The 17,042-nt window shown below is 40.2% G+C and overlaps 1 protein-coding gene across 1 annotated transcript; it reads left to right on the plus strand.

Annotated features, from left to right (window-relative positions):
- The first annotated feature begins 613 nt into the window (after positions 1 to 613).
- On the plus strand, positions 614 to 16,456 carry ADH5 (alcohol dehydrogenase 5 (class III), chi polypeptide). Its single transcript, XM_002745569.7, has 9 exons — positions 614 to 663; positions 3,471 to 3,572; positions 6,736 to 6,877; positions 7,386 to 7,473; positions 11,724 to 11,943; positions 12,096 to 12,356; positions 13,611 to 13,746; positions 15,908 to 16,046; positions 16,173 to 16,456. The coding sequence occupies exons 1-9, from the start codon at positions 616 to 618 to the stop codon at positions 16,195 to 16,197; spliced, it is 1,161 nt and encodes a 386-aa protein (XP_002745615.5). The 5' UTR covers positions 614 to 615; the 3' UTR covers positions 16,198 to 16,456.
- The last annotated feature ends 586 nt before the right edge of the window (positions 16,457 to 17,042 follow it).

Raw genomic sequence — 17,042 nt, forward strand, 5'->3', positions numbered from 1 at the left:
AGGAGACTCCGTCTCAAAACAAAACAAAAAAAAAGTGCCCACGTTCCACTGTCTCCACAAAATCCCACCTATCCTTCAGAAACTGCTGGAATGGGAGCTTGGGAAGTTTTCAGCAAACATCTCTCTCCTTTATTCTCACTGCTCTGTGCTCTCACCATGGTGAGTCTCTTGAGGGGCTGTATCTTACTCATCCTTGCGTCAGCAAGTACACAGAATGTGCATTAGGGGAGGAAGCATTTGCCTGTGGAGCACAAAAGCTATTGCAGGCCTCTCACGCGCTTTCAGTGAAATTCCGTTCGCTCACCTTCCACATCTCTAATTTGCAAGCCTTATCTACGAAACTGGTGTAAAGTTACACGGGGAAGCCCTTTCCGGACCAAAGAAGAAAACGAGTGCTGCATCAAGTCCGTCGGATGTTAGCCACGAAACCCAGGCCGTCCGGCCTCGCCGAAACCGCGCGAGCTAGTGCAGCTGGGAACCCGCAACCCAAAGGCCCGCACCACAGCTCAGGTTCCGCCCTTCCGGTTGGAGCCATTGCAAACCCCGCCCCACGCCCCGTCCCCTCGCCAGGCGCTCCTCACGCCCACGCCTCCGGTGCCGCGCGGCCCACCCCGGATGTCCGCCCCCTTACGCCGACCAGAACCCGCAGACATGGCGAATCAGGTAACGCTAGCATCGCGGAGGGTCCTGAGTCCGAGGGAGGGAGTGCGTGGCCCGTCGGGACTAGGCTGCTAGCCTTGGGGGCGCGCGAGGGTCGGTCTAGGACGGGATCTGGTCCCTGGTTCTGAAACTTGGCACCCGGCGAGCGGCTCAACAGAGCAGAAAGAGAAGGAAGCTTTGTCTCCGCTCTTCAGTTGGGAAGCAGCGGCTGCTTCTGGGACCGCCAGAACGGGGTGGGGGTGGGGGGAGTCGGAGACGGGGGCAGGGGCTGGTCAGGTCAGTAGTCTAGTGGAAATGGCTTAGGAGCGGCCACGCATTGCTTCTTACACGAAATTAAGTAACTTGCTCTGGGACATTCTTGCAGCTTGCATACTTTGCAGGAGCTGCAGCCAGAGCCCGTGATCCTAGCTCCTAGGTTGCTTGTGTTTCATAATTGAGCCTAAGCCTTAATGATTGTGCCAACAATGAGTGTATTTTGGAAAGACTCCTAGGTTCCTTTCAGAAACATTTTCGAGCACTTAAACACCAAGAGATTTATATTCCCTGTAGTCTTCACATAACGCCTCTGCGAGGTGTTATCCCCATCATATCAAAAACTGAGGATTGAAGTTGGTTGTGCTTGGTCACACCAGCGATGGCCAGCTGGGATTCCCACCCAGGTCTGTTACTCTATGACGAGTTCATAAAATTCACATTGGACAGTAAAGAAAGAAAGAAATTACAAATAACAAATAATCATCTAAAGTTGCTGATTATTTTAATGCTTTACAAATTTGGAACATTTTCTAGTAAGACATGGCCTTAAAAATATTGGAGTTTGAAAGAAATAAACTTTAAGCAGTCTTTCAGACCTAAACTAGTAATTGCTTTTCCTTATTACTGTCTTTATTCAGAGAAGGTGAAGGATTATAATTATTATAGTTCAAATGTTGAAGTAGGGCCATTTCCCACGGATTTAGAGTGGGGTGTTATTTTGTTTAGAATTGTCAGTAAAGGGAAAGGCCTAGGCTCCTATAAGACATTTTTTAAAGGGAGCAGGCCATCAAATTTAGCATTCTTGTTTCTTTGGATTTGTAGGTCACATGTTAAACTAAATTGTTAGTGTCCTGCATCTGACCTGAGGAGTTAAAATTTATGGCACATGGAAGTGAGAAAGATTGTAATGCAATCTCTGATTCTTTGTACTATGAGATTTAATATCTACAATTTAATTTTAAAAACGATCATTTCCAGCTTCACTGATTTACAGAGGCCATTCTTTATATCTCTGTATAGTTGACCTCTCCTTTTCCTCAACCCTCTGTTCTATTGCTACCAATAACTACTAACGTATTTTGCAAAGCTATGCTGTGCCAAGGACTCTGTTAGGGACTTCATATTCATGCTTATTCACTCCTCACAATCACCCTATATATAGGTGTTTTATCACCATTTATAATTAGCTTTCCTCATCTTTCAGTATCCTGGTTTTTTAAAAGTGAAGCTTTCTCAAACGAACCAAGCAAAGCTATACTCTTTCATTACTTTTTTTGCTTTCTGTATTACTTTGTGCCTATCTCTTTAAATCACAGTCTTTGTAATTATTAACTTTAAAATCTGTCCCCTATAAACCCAGTTGTTTGCAACCTTTAGTCTGTCAACACATTTCTTAAGCATAATGTAAACTGATCAAAACCTTTCTCATTACATGTGATTCTCTGATAGTGGAGGCTGTACTGACTGTAATCTCTAAAGCAGCTCTGTGTGCTATAATCACGTGTAGTTTTAAATTTTTCAGTAGCCATATTACAAAGTAAAAAGGAACAAGTGAAGTTTTAATAGTTTATTTATAATAATCTAATATCAAATACCATTTCAACATGTAAGCAGCATTTAAAAAAATACTATTAATGAGATATTTTTACTTTTCTTTGAACTAAGTCTTCAAAGTCCAGCTATATTTATAGCATATCTCAGTTCAGAGAAGCCATTTTCTTTTTCTTTTTTTTTCTTTTGAGACGGAATCTCGCTTTATCACTCAGGCTGGAGTGCAGTGGCATAATCTCGTCTCACTGCAAGCTTTGCCTCCCTGGTTCAAGCAATTCTCCTGACTCAGCCTCCCAAGTAGCTGGGACTATAAGCACACACCACCATGCCTGGCAAATTTTTGAATTTTTTTTAGTAGAGACAGGGTTTCACCATGCTGGCCAGATTGGTCTTGAAACCCCGACCTTGTGATCTGCCCACCTCAGCCTACCAAAGTGCTGGGATTACAGATGTGAGCCACCGTGCCCAGCCAGTGGCCATTTCCTCAGTGCTCAGTAGTCACATGTGGCAAGTGGCTGCTGTATCGGTTGGTGCATTTACAAGGTATATAGCTCCTCATTGTTACACTCCTAATTCTCCTACTCACCCTGCAGTTTTGCACCAAGCCAGTGGTATTCAAAACAGGCAGAGCAAAAGAACTTCTTCAGGCATGTGTTAAGCATGTGGAATCCTTGTACCCCATGCCAGACCTGAATCAGATTCTCTTGGAATTGGTGTTCTTAATGTGTTCTTGGTTATGCATTGTAAAGGGCCATTAAATAGATGAATACAACTTTTTAACCAAAAGATGCTTTTCTATCTGACCAGGTGATCATCACAGTTAAATCATTTTTGATGTGTACTATTTGTATGAAATCTAAAAACATATCATTTGGACACATACGTTTCTTTGTGAATCCGTGATATGCTTTTTAAGATTAGCAGTAATCTGTATATAAATTGGCTATTAAGTAGTCATTTATTTAGGAGGATAAACAGCTTACTCCCTTTTTTCCCCACTTCAGGTTATCAAGTGCAAGGCTGCAGTTGCCTGGGAGGCTGGAAAGCCTCTTTTCATAGAGGAGATAGAGGTGGCACCTCCAAAGGCTCATGAAGTTCGAATCAAGGTAATGATACATTTCAGGCACTGGAAAAAAAGAGATACAATTAGGTCTCTGAATAGATGCATAGATCTATCCCAAAGGACAGTATCAAAGAAAAGGTATTCAAAGTCATTCAGCCTTATAATCACAACATTCTTCTTTTTTTTTTTTCTTTTTTTTGAGACGGAGTTTTGCTCTTGTTACCCAGGCTGGAGGGCAATGGTGCGATCTCAGCTCACCGCAACCTCCACCTCCTGGATTCAGGCAATTCTCCTGCCTCAGCCTCCTGAGTAGCTGGGATTACAGGCATGCACCATCACGCCCAGCTAATTTTTTGTATTTTTAGTAGAGACGGGGTTTCACCATGTTGACCAGGATGGTCTCGATCTCTTGATCCATCTTCCTCAGCCTCCCAAAGTGCTGGGATTACAGGCTTGAGCCACCACGCCCAGCCAACATTCTTCTTTTATTCCTCACCTTTGCAGCACACTTCTCCATCTTTTTAGCTTTGATCTTGGGCTGAGGAGTCATCCCTGTGGGTCACTGGATTATTGCAATTTATCTTCTGCAGTTTGGGTTTAAGGTAACTCTGTAGGATGCTCATTTTTCTGCTGATTACATAACTTTATGGTGGCACGTTAGAAACAAAAGAAGAAATGTTACCAGAAAGGGGTTCTTATTCTGACCCCAGAGAGGATTTTTGTACCTCACGCAAAAAAGAATTTGGAGTAAGTTCATAGAGTAAAGTGAAAGCAAGTTTATTAGAGAAGCAAAGAAACAAAAGAATGGCTACTCCATAGGCAGAACAGCAGTATGGGCTGCTCAACTGAGTATACTTATTGCTTGATTATATGCTAAACAAAGGGTGGATTATTCATGAGTTTTCCAAGAAAGGGGTGGGCAATCTCCAGAACTAAGGAGTCCTCCCCCTTTTAGACCATATTGAGTAACTGTGACATTTCCATGGCATTTGTAAACTCGTGGCACTGGTGAGACTGCCTTTTGGCATATAAATGCATTATAATTAGCATATAATGAGAAGTGAGCATGACCAGAGGTCACTTCCATTGCCGTCTTGGTTTCAATGGGTTTTGGCTGACTTCTTTACCGCAGCCTGTCTTAGCAGAGTCTTTGTGACCTGTATCTTATGCCGACCTATCTCATTCTGTGACTAAGAATGCCTAGCATCCTGGGAATTTACCCCAGTAGGTCTCAGCCTTATTTTACCCAGCCCCTATTCAAGATGGAGTTGCTCTGGTTCAAATGCCTCTGACAGAAATGGTCTTCAGTTTTGCTATGACTTAAGCAAGATTTTGGAAGAGACTCCTGATTGAATAAAGCAACAAGCAAGTGAAGTCAGCTTGCTTAGAGAGCTTTAAAAATGCCCCCACCCTGGCGGACAAGGGTAGGGTTCAGGGAATTCATTATTTTGGTGCTTCTCAACCTCTCCGGTGGCAGAGAAATGACATTACCCCTGGAGAGAGGCATATTGTACAAGGCAGCCGGCTGGAGAGATCTTTGAAACCTTGGCATTTATAAAACATTTTTTTAGCATTCTACTCTCTACTTGTTTTTATATAAAATTAGTGCTTTAAAGTAGTGATTATTAACATTCTAGGAAAAGAGTCACAGCAAAAAAGAGCTGTGACTTAGAGTCTACTTCTCCTACCGTCTCACTTTCAAAACACCACACATACTGGCTCATGTTCCCAAAGATTACACATACCAGGTGGAGCAGACCAGGACCAAATAACATTTTTTTTTCTTTTTTGAGACGGAGTCTCGCTGTGTCTCCCAGCCTGGAGTGCAGTGACATGATCTCAGCTTACTGCAATCTCTGCCTCCCAGTTTCAAGCAATTTTCCTGCCTCAGCCTCCTAAGTAGCACTTGCCCCACAACGGCTGGCAAATTTTGTATTTTTAGCAGAGACGGAGTTTCACCATGTTGGCCAGGATGGTCTTAAACTCCTGACCTCAAGTGAGCCACTGCATCCAGCCCAAATAACATCTTAAGGTCCTTCACAACCCATTCCCAGGAATTTGAAATCTTATATATATATTTTTTTCAAATTCAGAAATTAAGCTGATTGTAATTTTGCCACTGAAGATGTTTGTCCTGGATATATTAAGTGCCCATACAGCTTAGTGGGTATTCATTGTGCTTGTTGAGCTGTATGGACACAATGAGTACAGCCATCTTCCCGGCACAACTGCAGACAGGTAGCAAAGACTGGTAGCAAATATCCACTTACATTGTAAGTGGATATGTAAGCCAGGAGCAGAGACGCATAAATAGAAACACTCCAAGATTTTGCCTTTCTTTGCTTTTGGTGATTTTAAAAGATACGTTACGGCCAGCAGTGGCTCACGCCTGTAATTCCAGCACTTTGGGAGGCTGAGGTCACGAGTTCGAGACCAGCCTAGCCAGCATGGTGAAACCCTGTCTCTACTAAAAATACAAAAAATGGGCATGGTGGTGCACACCTGTAATTCCAGCTACTTGAGAGGCTGAGGCAGGAGAATCACTTGAACCCAGGAGGCGGAGGTTGCAATGAGCCAAAATTGCACCACTGCCCTCCAGCCTAGGCAATAGAGCAATACTTTGTCTCAAAAAAAAAAGATAACTTACTTGAAAGCCAGAGAGATAGAGATCATAGGCTTATTTAAATAGAAATTGTATGTGGTTCGTAAAAAGGGAGTTGGTTCCTCTAAAAGTTTTGAATTTTGTCCCAGACTCAGCAGACTGGCATATTTCAGAAAAATAGTCAATACCACTTTAAAAATCGTATTTTCCAGCTGTCGTGAGAAAACTAGCAATTAGATGGGTTCCACCTGTTTTACATACAAGTGATGTTCCTCTCCATGCCTGAAGCCGTAGTGCCCATAAAATGACTTTGTTTACCTTCTCTTGCTAACACACTGAAAGGAGAACTAAATGTTCCCTATTCTGTTGCGTATAAATACACCATTGCTTTTATGTACCGCTAAAAAATTACTGCCAATCCTAATTGTTAAGATGTCATGGATTATAAGCACATGCTGATTTTACAGATGTTAAAATACGAAAGAAATATGTCTATGGTCAGTGAAATATAGTATTAAAATAAAATGACTTTTGTTTCATCTGTACCTTAGTCTGACCTGCATGCACACACACTTAAACACTCTTTGTTTTAATGTCCTGATAGATCATTGCCACTGCGGTTTGCCACACTGATGCCTATACTCTGAGTGGAGCTGATCCTGAGGGTTGTTTTCCAGTGATCTTGGGACATGAAGGTGCTGGAATTGTGGAAAGTGTTGGCGAGGGAGTTACTAAGCTGAAGGCGGGTAAGAAGAATATTTGAACCACTTGTTTGATGATTTTGGCTTATTCCTAGAGGGAAATTGTTTTTCTGATAAAACTGCACACTATTCATGAAAAGGTATCATCTAAGTAGATTGTCAAGATTGAGTTTATTCCTCACCTGGGAAGCACAAATATTTGGATATTTTTTTTCTCTGTGGTTTTGCAGACTACTGTTTGTGTGAAACTGTTTAAATACATTTCCAAAACCAATTTTGGCATATCAAGCAAGAATTTTTAGTGATGCATCAATGAAGCAGGATTTTGAAGCACGTAACTACCTTGTTTTTTAGTTATTGTTTAAAGAGTTTCATTTAGATAAAAATTTTGAAACATGATCAGGCAGTATCTTAATGATGTTACCTAGGTGAAGTTCTAAGACTTGAAGTTAGCTTTGCAAAGTTACATCTGTTGACAGGAGTTTACAAGAGCTGATGTTTTCATTTAGAAATAGATACTACCTATTCAGGATGTCTTTGCATTTATTTCCAGGTGACACTGTCATCCCACTTTACATCCCACAGTGTGGAGAATGCAAATTTTGTCTAAATCCTAAAACTAACCTTTGCCAGAAGATAAGGTTAGTATGTTTTTATGTTCTTCTGGAAACACAAGGTCATGTTAACAACGATAAGAATAAATAATGGTGTGGCAGTTTACATAGTACATTGTGCATCAGTGGTTTCTTTCCATCTTTATAGCATCTCACTGCTATCCCCAGTTTCACAGCTGAGAGAATTAAGACTCCGAAATCAAAAGGTTTTGACACAGAGAGTACCTGGGCACAGCAACAACCTTTTCAACCATATGCAGTTTTCTGCCTAATTGTGCAACTGAGGAAAGAAACATTTATTTTTCACATGAGGAAATATGTAGCTTGTAGAGGTGACTGATTTAAGTAACTTGTGCAGCCCCTAGGGAGTGTCTGCATTCTGATTCCTCTCTACCCCATGAAAGGAAGAAGCAGGGGGATGTGAAGAGACCAGGGGAGTGACTCCACCTTACCCCTCACCCTGGCCTCACCTTCCCCAGCTGTGCCCTGTGTTAACCTTGGTTGGTCTTCACAAAGGCAGCTGACTGTGGACCCTCCTCTCCCCAGGATCCCCCATCCTACCCCTGGAATGGTTTGTCGTAATTTGGAAATTTGTTGGCTCACTTTTCTTTCAAATCCTTTATTTTTAATTGAACAAGTGTCTGCTTTTGAAGAGTTGAGGGTGTCTACTATTGTTTTTTCTTTTCTCTCCTTCCCTCCCACTGCAAATTAGAGAACTGATAAGTTTTAGGGATGTTGGTATGTATATACTCTGTCATCTGTATGTAACTTGTTTTGAAGCAATGTTTCCATTGCGAGTGTGTCTTGCTGTAAATATTTGTTTATATTTTTGTGAATTGAATACTATGTACCATTGTATTATAGTAACTTACAAAGCAAACCATAAATATATTGACTTTTCTTACAGAAAAAGAGAAACTAAGGGATTTGCCCAGTATCACCGGCCATTAAGATATAAAACAGAATTTTCTGTACCCATTCTCTTCACATAACACTAGGCTAAATTTGACAAAATATGTAGTAAGGAAAGACATGCTTGTGCAATTCAACTAAATCTTTTTTTTTTAAACATAGTCTCGCTCTGTTGCCCAGACTAGAGTGCAGTGGTACAATTTCAGCTCACTGCAACCTCTGCCTTCCTGGTCCAAGATTCTCTGGCCTCCGCCTCTCAACTAACTGGGACTACAGGCATGTGCCACCACCACCAGCTAATGTTTGTATTTTTAATAGAGATGGGTTTCACCATGTTGACCAGGATGGTCTCCATCTCTTGACTTTGTGATCTGCCCTCCTTGCCTTCCCAAAGTGCTGGGATTCCAGGCATGAGCTACCGTGCCCAACACGAAATCATTTTTATTAACCATTTTACTGTCCTTTAAGTGAGAGTGATAAAACTTACGCACTAAAGCTATTGGGAAGACTGCAGGAGATAACCTAACTCCTTGACACAGAAAAGTTACTTGTTTTTATTGTAGTAGGTAAAACACTGAAAGAACGACCTTGTTGAGGAAATTTAAGATCCCCTTGCATGTGTTCCATTTTTTTTTTATTTGAGGTAGAGTATGCATATTATAAAGCACTTAAAGTTTATAAATCTTAAATGTACAGCCCAATGAACAATTACATATATACACACCTGATGGTTTGAACCATCACCCAGATCAAGATAGAGAACCCTGCCAGCACCCAACAAGGTCCCTCAAGTCCCAAGTGAGAACCTCCCTCCTAGGTAACGGCTACCCTGATTCCTTTCACTGTGGCCTTTGTGTAAATAGAGTCATGCAGTGTGTGCTCTTTCATCAGGTTTCTTTCATAATGTCTGTGGGATATATCCAAGTTGCATATGCGTCAGTAGTTCTTTTCTGTTGCTCTGTCATATTCCATTCAAAATACCAGTATTGATCCAGTCTCCTGTTGATGGACATGTAGGTTACTCCTAATTTGGGGCAGTTACAGTTAATGCTGCTAGGAACATTCTTATTTATACATGTCTTTCGATGGATATAAGCATTGCTTTCTCTTGAGCATTTTCCTGAGATTATAGTTGCTGAGTCAGAGGATATGCATCTGCAGCTCTTTGGTGTACTCGTACCAGTTTACACTTGCACCAGTGTTGTATGGGAGATCCATTTGTTTCTAATGCCATTGACAAAATCAGTATATATTTTTTTAAAACAAAACTCCATTTATCTTATAAATCAAATCCAGTGACTTTGGTAAAACTAGAACCAAAGAAAAAAAAACCTCAACACTTTGAAAGAGAATTTAAACACAGTCTTAAAAATTTTGTAACACATCAAATATAATAATGGTGATAAGCTTTTTGTGATTCCTTCAAAGCATAAAATATATTCCACATCACCTTTTATTCAAGAAATTCCTCTGGAATACAGTGAATTCTCACATTAAGGAGGGCTAAACAAACTTAAATTGTTCTCAGTAAGATATAAGTTATTTTTAGTCAGGTGCAGTGGATCACACCTATAATCCCAGCCCTTTGGGAGGCCGAGGCAGGCGGTTCACTTGAGTCCAGCAGTTAGAGAGCATCCTACATACATTGGTGAAACCCTGTCTCTATAAAAAATGTAAAAAGTTAGCCAGGCTTTGTGGCACGTGCCTGTGTTCCTAGCTATGCAGTGGCTGTGATGGGAGGATCATGAGCCCTGGAGGTCAAGGTTGCAATGAGCCATGATTTGCCACTGCATTCCAACAACCTAGGCAACAGAGTAAACCTGTCTCAAAAAAAAAAAAAAAAAGTCTTTCTGGTGCTGGTGGAACTTTGTCACGTGTTCTTCTCTGTTTCTGGTCATATTTTTGTTTTTCTCTCAAAGGAAATGTATTTGCTTTGAATCTAGAGGCAGTCCATTTTCTCTTCATCTATGTATTTATTCATATGTATGTTCCAAAGAGTTTAAGAGTATACATCAAATTATAGTATTCAGCCTGGGCAACATAGCAAGACCCCGTCTCTACGCCCCTGTAGTTCCAGCTACTTAATACTCTGATGCAGGAGGATCACCTGAGCTCAAGGGATCCTCCTGCCTCAGTGTTCAAGGCTGTGGTGAGCTATGCACTCCAGCCTCAGCTGTCTCAAAAAAAAAAAAAAAATTACAGTGTTTATTTTATTAAAAATAACAAATACTAAACATCAATTCTGTGCCGGACACAATGCTAAAGCCTCATATAACATCTCATTTGACTTCTCTAGCAATCTTAAAGGAAGTTACCATTGTTTCTCAGCATTTTGTAGTGAGAAAACAAAGGCATAAAGGTTAACTTGCTCAGATCACACAGGATTTGAATCCAAGTGCTCCAACTTTAGGGTGGGTACTGCTAAGCAAGATGTTATATCATCTCTGTTTAGAAGAGCAAAAGTAATTTTTGTTACCATTTATGGTATAAGTGGCCTTCATGACCGTTTTGGGTTATCTTTCCTATTGCTGTAACCAAGTACACAGGCAAAACAAAGTGAAGAGGTAATTTAACTTGCATTCTTGAGGACTGTTATACTTTAAAAAAAAAAAAAATGCTTCCTAAAAGATCTAAATAGCCAGATTGGCCATCTGTTTTCATCAGCTGATCTGGTTAATGGTTTGTAATCTCTACTTGCATGGATACTGGTTTTGGCTTTATCCTTTATGAAGTTATATTTGCTCACAGAAGGTTTTTTTATTTTTGAGAAAGGGTCTCATTCTGTCACCCAGGCTAGAATGTAGGGGCAAAGTCATGGCTCACTGCAACCTCAAACTCCTGGGCTGAAGTGAACCTCCTCTCTTAGCTTTCTGAGTAGCTGGGACTACAGGCACTTGCTCCACCACACCTGGCTAATTTTATTTTTTTTAGAGATAGGGTGTTGCTATGTTGCCCAGTCTACTTTTGAACTCCTGGGTTCAAGCAGTCTTCCTGTTTCAACTCCCAAAGTGCCGGTATTACAGGAGTGAGCCACTGCACCCGGCCCACCATTTTAATGATGGGATTTTAAAGTAATTTCAACTGATCCATAAGTTGTACCTCTTAAAGTGAGTTCAGTATTCTGATAGTAAGATCTAGAGGATAGTGAATATTGGAAAAGATGGATAAGATTATAAACTTCTTGTAAATTTCCTTCATAAGGCATTGCTGCAAGGTGCTGAATTATTAATGAATACATTCAAAATTTTGGTTTAGAACACTTTCTGAATATTTACTGGTTATTATTTTTAAAACTGATTTCTTTTTTCTATGGGTTTTAAGAAACCTAATTCCAACTTGCCTTTTTCCTTTCTTATTTTCTTTAGAGTCACTCAAGGGAAAGGATTAATGCCAGATGGTACCAGCAGATTTACTTGCAAAGGAAAGACAATTTTACATTACATGGGAACGAGCACATTTTCTGAATACACAGTTGTGGCTGATATCTCTGTTGCTAAAATAGATCCTTTAGCACCTTTGGATAAAGTCTGCCTTCTAGGTTGTGGCATTTCAACTGGTTACGGTGCTGCTGTGAACACTGCTAAGGTAAGAGACTTGAGTTGAGTTTTTGCTTCTGCCTTCTAATTTAATTTGGTGAAACTTTCCTGGAATAAGTGAAATTGGCCCATCTGTATGAAACCCAGTGATTCTCTTGACTCTGGTAGAATGAGTGCTTTATAAACTGTCTTTACTCCTAGGTTGAGCCTGGCTCTGTTTGTGCCGTCTTTGGCCTGGGAGGAGTTGGATTGGCAGTTATCATGGGCTGTAAAGTGGCTGGTGCATCCCGGATCATTGGTGTGGACATCAATAAAGACAAATTTGCAAGGGCCAAAGAGTTTGGAGCCACTGAATGTGTTAACCCTCAGGATTTTAGTAAACCTATCCAGGAAGTGCTCATTGAGATGACTGATGGAGGAGTGGACTATTCCTTTGAATGTATTGGTAATGTGAAGGTCATGGTGAGTATGGGCTTCATTCCTTTTTTGTTTTATGGAACTTTTTTTGAAATGCAGTTTAAGATTAAAAAATGTTTTGTTTTGGCAAAGGAAAAATCTCTTGGTAAGAATTATTCTATTGGAAGAAGGTGAAAAATATCTATTTGAACTGCAATGGGAAATGCTACAAGAATAGCTCAGGGAAAGATGAGAAAAGATGTTTCTTTGCCTTTCAATGCCTGCTAAGTGCATGTCTCATGACATGAAAAGAATAAAGCAGTTGTGTTGAACATGGGCTTTGGAATGAAATATACATCCATTTACTAACTCAGTGACCCTGAACAAACAGCTTCTCTCAACCTCAGTTTCCTCATCTGTAAAATGCAGGTACAGGTTGAATATCTATCTCTATCCCTAATCCAAAAATCCAACATCCGAAATGCTCCAAAATCTGAAACTTTGAGCACCAGCTTGATGCTCAAAGGAAATGCTCATTGGAGCTTTTCAGATTAGGAATGCTCAGCCAATAAATATGATGCAAATAGTCCAAATCCGAAAAAATCCAAGATTCAAAACACTTCTGGTCCCGAGCGTTTCAGATAGAAGATAATCAACCTGTAGCAACAACACCTTCTTAAACATACCTACATAGACAATACAAGTATTACTAATAGTTTTGCTGCCTGCTTTTTAAAATTAAATCCTTTCGAGTTTTGAACTACAGTTTACTTTTTAAAATAGAAAGCAAATAACCACTATTTTAATTTATGTTAATATTTAACCAGGTTAATTTGTTAAAATAAATTGTTCAGGCTGGGTGTAGTGGCTCACACCTGTAATCCCAGTACTTTAGGAGGCCTAGGCGGGTGGATCAGTTGAGGCCAGGAGTTCAAGACCAGCCTGGGCAACATGGCAAAACCCAGTCTCTACTAGAAATACGAAAATTAGCTTAGTGTTCTGGCAAACACCTGTAATCCCAACTGCTAGGGAGGTTAAGGCAGGAGAATCACTTGAACTCGGGAGGCAGAGGTTGCCATGAGCCGAGATCATACCAGTGCACTCCAGCCTGGGTGGCAGAGGGAGACTATCTCTAAAAATAAACCAAAAAGTAAATAAAAATGTAAATTGTTCAATAAAATTGAGCTCACTAAATGTTTAAGTTTGGCCTTTTGTTGCCATTTTCTCTGAAAACTATGACATCACTTGAAGTTTCTGGGGAAGCAGTTATTCTCAGGAAATGCACTGACTTCTGTGATTTGGTCATATCTCTGCCTGCAGAGAGCAGCACTTGAGGCATGTCACAAGGGCTGGGGTGTTAGCGTGGTGGTTGGAGTAGCTGCTTCAGGGGAAGAAATTGCCACTCGTCCGTTCCAGCTGGTAACAGGTCGCACATGGAAAGGCACTGCCTTTGGAGGTAATTCGATAGATGAGATGACTGCATTTTCTCTTTTGTTATTTGCACTGGTGTTTAATCCCAGCCTAATTTTTTGTTAACAAGAATCTTCATGGGCTACCTTCTCATTGTAAGTTGTTGCATGCAAGGATGTTTATTAGAAGGGATTCAGACTCAATCATTCTTTACCCCGGGACTGGGGAGGTGCTCACCTCCTGAAGCATAGGGCCACTTAGTACATATTCTATAAAATAAAAACTCAATATTCTGTTAGTGGGGAAGTAGTTACTGGTAGAGCAGGGATAGAAAGTTGATTGCAAAGTAAGCAAACAGCAGTATCAGCCATGGTGTGTTTCATCTTGTGGACTCAAGTAGCTTGTTACATTTTTATTCATTTTTCTAGGGAGTGCAGTGGTCACTGGATGCGATCATACCTCTGTCTGATTTTAGCAATAACCAATATTGAGTCTCAAACTGAAACTATTTAATTGGACAAAACCTTACCATAAAATCAAAAGCTGCTAGACTGATCATTTTTCCCTTTGTGATCCTAAAAAGTCCTTGGTTGCTTGGGGTTGTGGGGAAACAGTTTCTGTCTTTTCCATCTTTGCTCAGTCAGAGGAGAGAAAAGATACCACATGTTCGTATTTCCCAACAGTTGTGATGAGTGAACCTAAAGTTTGTAAAGAGCTTTAAAAATATGTATTTATATTTCATCATCCTCCTAAAGAAAAAAAATCATAGCATGTGTTTTGAATGATCTGTGTTTAACAGGTTGTCTTTTAAGGTTCTCTGCCTCATATTATGCCAGCTTTTTTGAAGGCCAGAAGAAAAGATTTTTGCAAAGTATGCTAAAATGACGGGTTTGGCCAAAGTCTTCCTTCTTTATACTACAGAATTTGCCTTAGAAAATGTCAGTCAGGGCCGGGCGTGGTGGCTCACACTTATAATCCCAGCACTTTGGGAGGCAGAGGCGGGCAGATCACAAGGTCAAGAGATCTAGACCAGCCTGGCCAGCATGGTGAAACCCTGTCTCTACTAAAAATATGAAAATTAGCTGGGTGTGGTGGCACACGCCTGTAGTCCCAGCTACTTGGGAGGCTGAGGCAGAAGAACCGCTTGAACCCATGAGGCAGAGGTTGCAGTGAACCAAGATTGTGCCACTGCACTCCAGCCTGGCCACAGAGCAAGATTCCATTTCAAAAGGAAAAACAATGTCAATCTGACTTGTCCCCTTCTTCAGAGCCCTAGATATATGGCACAGCTGAGTATCTTAGAAGAAACTTTTTAAGCCATGTATGCTATTTAGGGGCATCAACTTGAAGTCCGTAGCTGTATTAGAAAGGGCATTCCAACCCTGGCTGATCCAGGGGGTATTGGTAGTAACCCCTAACTGACACCTCATTCTACCACATGCTGGTTGGGTAATTCATTGTGTCATTGATGCCTCATGAATTACTAAAATATGAACCAAAGATAATAGAAGCTTTTGTCTAGAGAACAGGAGTGTCTGTGGTCATCTCAGTTACCAGGAGATTTAAGGAAGAAAGAAATCCCCACAATTTGTGGGGAAAAAATAATTATTGGCAATATAAGGGAGGAGATTTGGAAAAGGCTCAAGAAGTTTGAATTATGGTTGAATGCATCCTTGGAAGGTGAGAAGGCTTCTCATTGATTGTATTCCTTCTTTAGAGACAGTGAGAAATTGTAGCACCTAATTTTATTCAAAATCCTACCATTTAGCTTAAGAGTTCTACTTCATTTTTCATAGTTTTCTATTCTGAGATGCTATCCCTATTTCATTGTTAAATTTCAAAACAAGGAAATAAAGTCCTGTATTATATCAATATAGTTTTTCTTCATGGAATATCATGATTATAGAAATCTTTGCTGATGTGGACCTAAATAAGCTTATTGCTGAGACTTCCAGTGTTCTGTCCTGGGTAGTTTAAAAGTCTCAGTTGGCCAAAACTTTAATGAAGTTTTAGTAAATCCTAATACAGAGAAAGGAAAATTCTCAGAAGTACTTCTTAACTGACAAATTCTTCATGCTATTTTGGAGTTTTTCATTACTCTTTAATTCATCAAAAAATTCATTCTCTTAAATGCCTTTGTGTCCTCCATTAAGTAATAAGCATACTGCAGAAATTTGTTGAATAAATTAATGTGTGATTTCTTTTAGGATGGAAGAGTGTAGAAAGTGTCCCAAAGTTGGTGTCTGAGTATATGTCCAAAAAGATAAAAGTTGATGAATTTGTGACTCACAGTCTGTCTTTTGATGAAATTAACGAAGCCTTTGAACTGATGCATTCTGGAAAGAGGTAAGCTTTCTCTTTATATGTCATAGAATGTAATAACAATGTGGAGTTTGAGGGAGAGTCGAAAAACACAATTTTAGTGGTCTTAAAGGTATCATTTAAAACTTAGTATATTGCTTCCTGTTACAGCATTCGCACTGTTGTGAAGATTTAATTCAAAAGAGAAAAATAACGTCCATCCTGTTGTGATGCGATAGGAGCAGCCTAACAGGCAGGGAGAAGTGCTTCCAAGCTCACGGCCTCATAGACCTTCAGCAGCTATGCCACACAAGTGTGATATATGTAATTCATGCATCGCTGTAATCAAGGACAAAGATAATTCAGTCATGAACCTGTTTTCTGGACCCCTCCTCCACATAAATAATTGCTAGCTCATTAAGGAATATTTTAACATAATAAAAGTAATTTCTACATTTGTGTGGAATTTCTCTTCTTTGTTTTATGCTGTAATCATTGTCATGGTTTGTCTGCCCATTATCTTCATTCTGTAAAGGAAAGGGAAAGGAAGCAGGGAAGTGTCTGGAGGAACCTCAGTAACATTGGCTAAACTTTTAAATGTCTCAGGCCGGTTGATTAAAGAACAGATCATAGCCATCAGTGACAGAGTTAATCAGGATCCAAACCGGCTTCGGTGAGATTATCTTGAAGGCAGGTACTGTGCCTTGTTCATACCTGTACCGCAAATTCCCAGTACGGCATCTGAGCCACAGGGAGCACTAAAATATTGAAACAGCATTCTGAGATTAAATAGGTGTATATGTGTATTGGTTGTGGCTGTACTATTTCTATAGTGAATTACATACTGGATATCCAAGTTCCCAGCACCTAATTTTGTCCAATCTTAACATTTTGCCACTTGCAGATACATTCCCGTTCCTCCCCACCAGAGGTAACCATCATCCAAAATTTGATGTTCATTATTCCTGTCTGTTACTGTACTTTCACTGTATATATCCTAAACCATCTACTCTTTAGTATTGTTTTATGTTTTTACAACTT

The sequence above is a fragment of the Callithrix jacchus genome, chromosome 3 (assembly GCF_049354715.1).
Source record: "Callithrix jacchus isolate 240 chromosome 3, calJac240_pri, whole genome shotgun sequence".
NCBI lineage: Eukaryota > Metazoa > Chordata > Mammalia > Primates > Cebidae > Callithrix > Callithrix jacchus.

Excerpts from the sequence above, each read along its gene's own strand:
- ADH5 (XM_002745569.7), top strand. The coding sequence starts at position 616 with ATGTCCGCCCCCTTACGCCGACCAGAACCCGCAGACATGGCGAATCAG. Across the intron at positions 6,878-7,385 it reads AGTTACTAAGCTGAAGGCGG|GTGACACTGTCATCCCACTT; the intron begins GTAAGAAGAATA and ends ATTTATTTCCAG. Across the intron at positions 7,474-11,723 it reads AACCTTTGCCAGAAGATAAG|AGTCACTCAAGGGAAAGGAT; the intron begins GTTAGTATGTTT and ends TATTTTCTTTAG.